At 43.6% G+C, this 3,221-nt stretch overlaps 1 protein-coding gene across 4 annotated transcripts; it reads left to right on the forward strand.

Annotated features, from left to right (window-relative positions):
* The first annotated feature begins 246 nt into the window (after positions 1-246).
* LOC122617477 (mitochondrial dicarboxylate carrier) lies at positions 247-1,568 on the forward strand. 4 transcript variants are annotated; one of them, XM_043793348.1, is made up of 4 exons: positions 249-578; positions 623-881; positions 946-1,078; positions 1,146-1,568. In XM_043793348.1, exons 1-4 carry the CDS (start codon positions 377-379, stop codon positions 1,467-1,469), a joined length of 918 nt encoding a protein of 305 aa, XP_043649283.1. In that variant the 5' UTR covers positions 249-376; the 3' UTR covers positions 1,470-1,568. The 4 variants fall into 4 exon arrangements, with proteins under 4 accessions (XP_043649285.1, XP_043649283.1, XP_043649284.1 ...); XM_043793349.1 differs by having other exon boundaries at positions 252-578; positions 638-881; XM_043793350.1 differs by lacking the exon at positions 1,146-1,568 and having other exon boundaries at positions 247-578; positions 623-877.
* The last annotated feature ends 1,653 nt before the right edge of the window (positions 1,569-3,221 follow it).

Genomic DNA, 3,221 nt, shown 5'->3' on the forward strand with positions numbered 1-3,221 from the left:
AAATGTCGTGTCCACATACAAATATTCCTAAATTAAATATTGACTCAGTTTTTTCAAGCTAAACTTTTTGCAAATCCCTCCAAGAGTCGTATTAGTCCAACAACTGACTTTCACAAGTGATTTTTGTTGTTAGATAATGATGGCTATGCACAAACCAGAAGTGTGCTTCGTGATTAATAGATCTGATTCCTTCCTAGTCCCGATCTGTACATATAGCTTACAACGAAAGCGACAATATTATAATGTTTAAATTGTTAGTGAAACACATCAGCCTTTCCCCCCCAATCAAAAACCAATTTTTTTAAATTAAGGCCAATCCAGAACCATCCAGGATCCGAATGCACGGTGAAAGGAAGTGCGTCGATCATCTGGAGGAATGCCGGTTTATGATGACCACTTCCTGGACGACTGCCATGATGTGCCCGAAGGACGTTTGCCGCGTTGGTGGTTCGGTGGCTTCGCCTCGATTTGCGTGGCCTTCGCGGTGGCGCCGATTGACATCGTGAAGACGCACATGCAGATTCAGCAGAAGAAACGGTCCATTTTTGGCACAATCAAACGAATTTATTCATTAAGAAGTAAGAGCCTGGATGATATTTCCAATATTTAATTAAGTAATTAGTAATTCCGATCTTAGGAGTGTGGGGCTTCTACGATGGCTTCTCGGCTGCCATCCTGAGACAAATGACCAGCACCAACATCCATTTCATAGTGTATGAAACTGGCAAGAAAATGGAGTATGTCGATGGGGATTCATATCTAGGAAAGATTATTTTGGGCTGTGTGGCTGGTGCTTGTGGTTCTGCCTGTGGAATACCAACGGATCTGATCAACGTGCGGATGCAAACCGATATGAAGGAGCCGCCGTCAAAGCGACGCAAGTATTTTGAACTAGCTCGCGAATAATCGCCATCAATCTTAGGGTTCCTATCGCCTCGATCTTAGCTATAAGAATGTCATAGATGGCCTCATCCGCATTCCCAAGGAGGAGGGCTGGAGGGCACTTTACAAAGGGGGATCGGTAGCGGCCTTGAAATCATCTCTAAGCACCTGCAGCCAGATAGCACTGTACGATATTGTGAGTTTGGAATGGTAGAACGTAAAATACTGAGAACTATATTTGATTTATTTTGTTATCTTGCAAGATCAAAACGGAAGTGAGGAAGAATACCTCTGCGAATGACGGCGTGCCCCTGCACTTCCTCACGTCGTTTGTCACATCGATCATTTCGTCCTCGATCACTCATCCCCTGGACGTGGTGAGGACCATTATGATGAACTCCAGACCCGGCGAATTTCGCACTGTCTTCCAAGCAGCCGTTCACATGATGCGATTCGGCATCATGGGACCCTACCGGGGATTTGTGCCAACTATAGTGCGAAAGGCACCAGCCACCACTTTGCTATTTGTTTTGTACGAGCAACTGAGGCTCCACTTCGGAATTTGCTCCCTGGGAGGGGAAAAGTAGGATTGCGACGACAGTACTGTGCATTCGGAATTTGGCAAAAATACCTTGTGAACTTTTACCAACGTTTTTGTACGATAAAGATTTCCATTTTAATTCAAACTTCTTTCTTTAAGTATACACAATTTGTGGAATAGGGAGTTCTTCGTAACATAGAATTTAAACAATTAAAAATTAAAGCAAAACCCAGTATGGCCGGATCATTGACCCTAGGAACCTTTTTCTTCCGCGGAACGAAACATCAACCACAACTGGTCGCATTATAAATTGATTACAACTCGCAACGTGACTAATGAACATTAATTTGTCCAACTCCTTGACAAGGCGGACGCAGTTGCGCCACCGAAGATGGGGCTAAATGCCAGCACGTGCTGTGTGTGTAGTTCTAGTTTAGATGCCGCCACGATGACAACTAGGCGTATGAGCAACAATGCCCGGACAGCGTTGGAGGAGTCCACCATCCCTTCCTGCCACACATCCTTCCAGGAGCCGCTTCCTGCGTTGTGTGTGGGTGTCGTGTCACGTAAGCGTGGGTAAATGTTGCACGTACATATGAACGGCATTGTTGTGGATGGCTGGCGAGCATATGGAGGACACTCCGGCTATTACTCCACTCGCACACGCACTCCCACTCTCGTCTACCCTTTAATCGTGATTGCAATCATTGTGGAAATTGAATTTGTAAGTAGGCAATTTCAGGACGATGGCAACGCGCCAAAATAAGAATATAGCGACGCAATTAAACTGAAGAAGAGCTCTATAGAAGTGGCTCGTACACCCCCTTAAATCGTACTAGCACAGTAAAATATTTTTAAGTTCTGAAAACATGTATGTATAATATACCTCATACCTCATTATAGTATCTATTTTAAAAATAAAAAGTTATACGGAGAGGCTCCCTATGTGCTACCAAATAACTTAAACAATCATAATTGTCTGTATAAATCTTCTGTATGGCTTCACAAACATTATCTCGAAGTTTTTGCGAGTGTTTCTAGTCATGACTAGTCTTTTAGCCCAAACCAACACTTAGACGGGGCACCCACGTTTTGCATAAATGCTTTGAGCCAAGTTATGGCTGACTTGCGATTGCATCGGCGATGAGTTGTGCCTCAAATGTCTGAAGGCATGGATGGGGCATGTGGCAGGGGGTCAGATGTCAGAGGTCAGAGGTAGCGGGTTCGTTGTTTTCTGCGAGGTTATTAGTCGCTCGGCTGGCACATTTGGCTCACCATTAAAATCATTTGCATAGTTTGTGTTCTGCAGCCGCTTTGGTCGTGGCCAGCTCGCATTGGTGTGCATTATTAAATATAACTCATACGCACTGTTGACCTGTTTTTGCGAGCAGCTCGGTGTGCAATCAATGCGAAATTGTATGCCTTATGAGGTGCATGCGCCGTTTATTTAGCCTGACTCTGCTCGAGTTTGCTCAACAAATAAACAAGGGACAGAGGCCAGGAGTCGGGAAGCTACCAACTATTTGATAAGTGGACAGTGAACAGTGGACAGTGTGCCATTGAGGTCACAGGTTAGAATAAGTGGGTTGGGCAGCAAGTGTTTGAATAGACGCTTTCAGAGCTGAATGCAATGGAATTAATTAGATGAAAGTGAGGTGATTTAGTATAAATGAAGAAAAATAAACCGAAATTCCATATAAATCCCCGTTCCGTTTGAAATAACTCTTTCTTGTGGCTTCTTGTTACAGGAAATTATATAATTCATTCTTTTGTGTTAATTATTATAATAAATATACAA

This window comes from Drosophila teissieri, chromosome 3L, assembly GCF_016746235.2.
Source record: "Drosophila teissieri strain GT53w chromosome 3L, Prin_Dtei_1.1, whole genome shotgun sequence".
Taxonomy (NCBI): domain Eukaryota; kingdom Metazoa; phylum Arthropoda; class Insecta; order Diptera; family Drosophilidae; genus Drosophila; species Drosophila teissieri.

Coding starts and splice junctions, on each gene's coding strand:
- LOC122617477 (XM_043793348.1), top strand. CDS start 377: ATGCCGGTTTATGATGACCACTTCCTGGACGACTGCCATGATGTGCCC. Junction 579..622: donor ACGAATTTATTCATTAAGAA/GTAAGAGCCTGG, acceptor TTAAGTAATTAG/TAATTCCGATCTTAGGAGTG. Junction 882..945: donor CCGCCGTCAAAGCGACGCAA/GTATTTTGAACT, acceptor CCTCGATCTTAG/CTATAAGAATGTCATAGATG.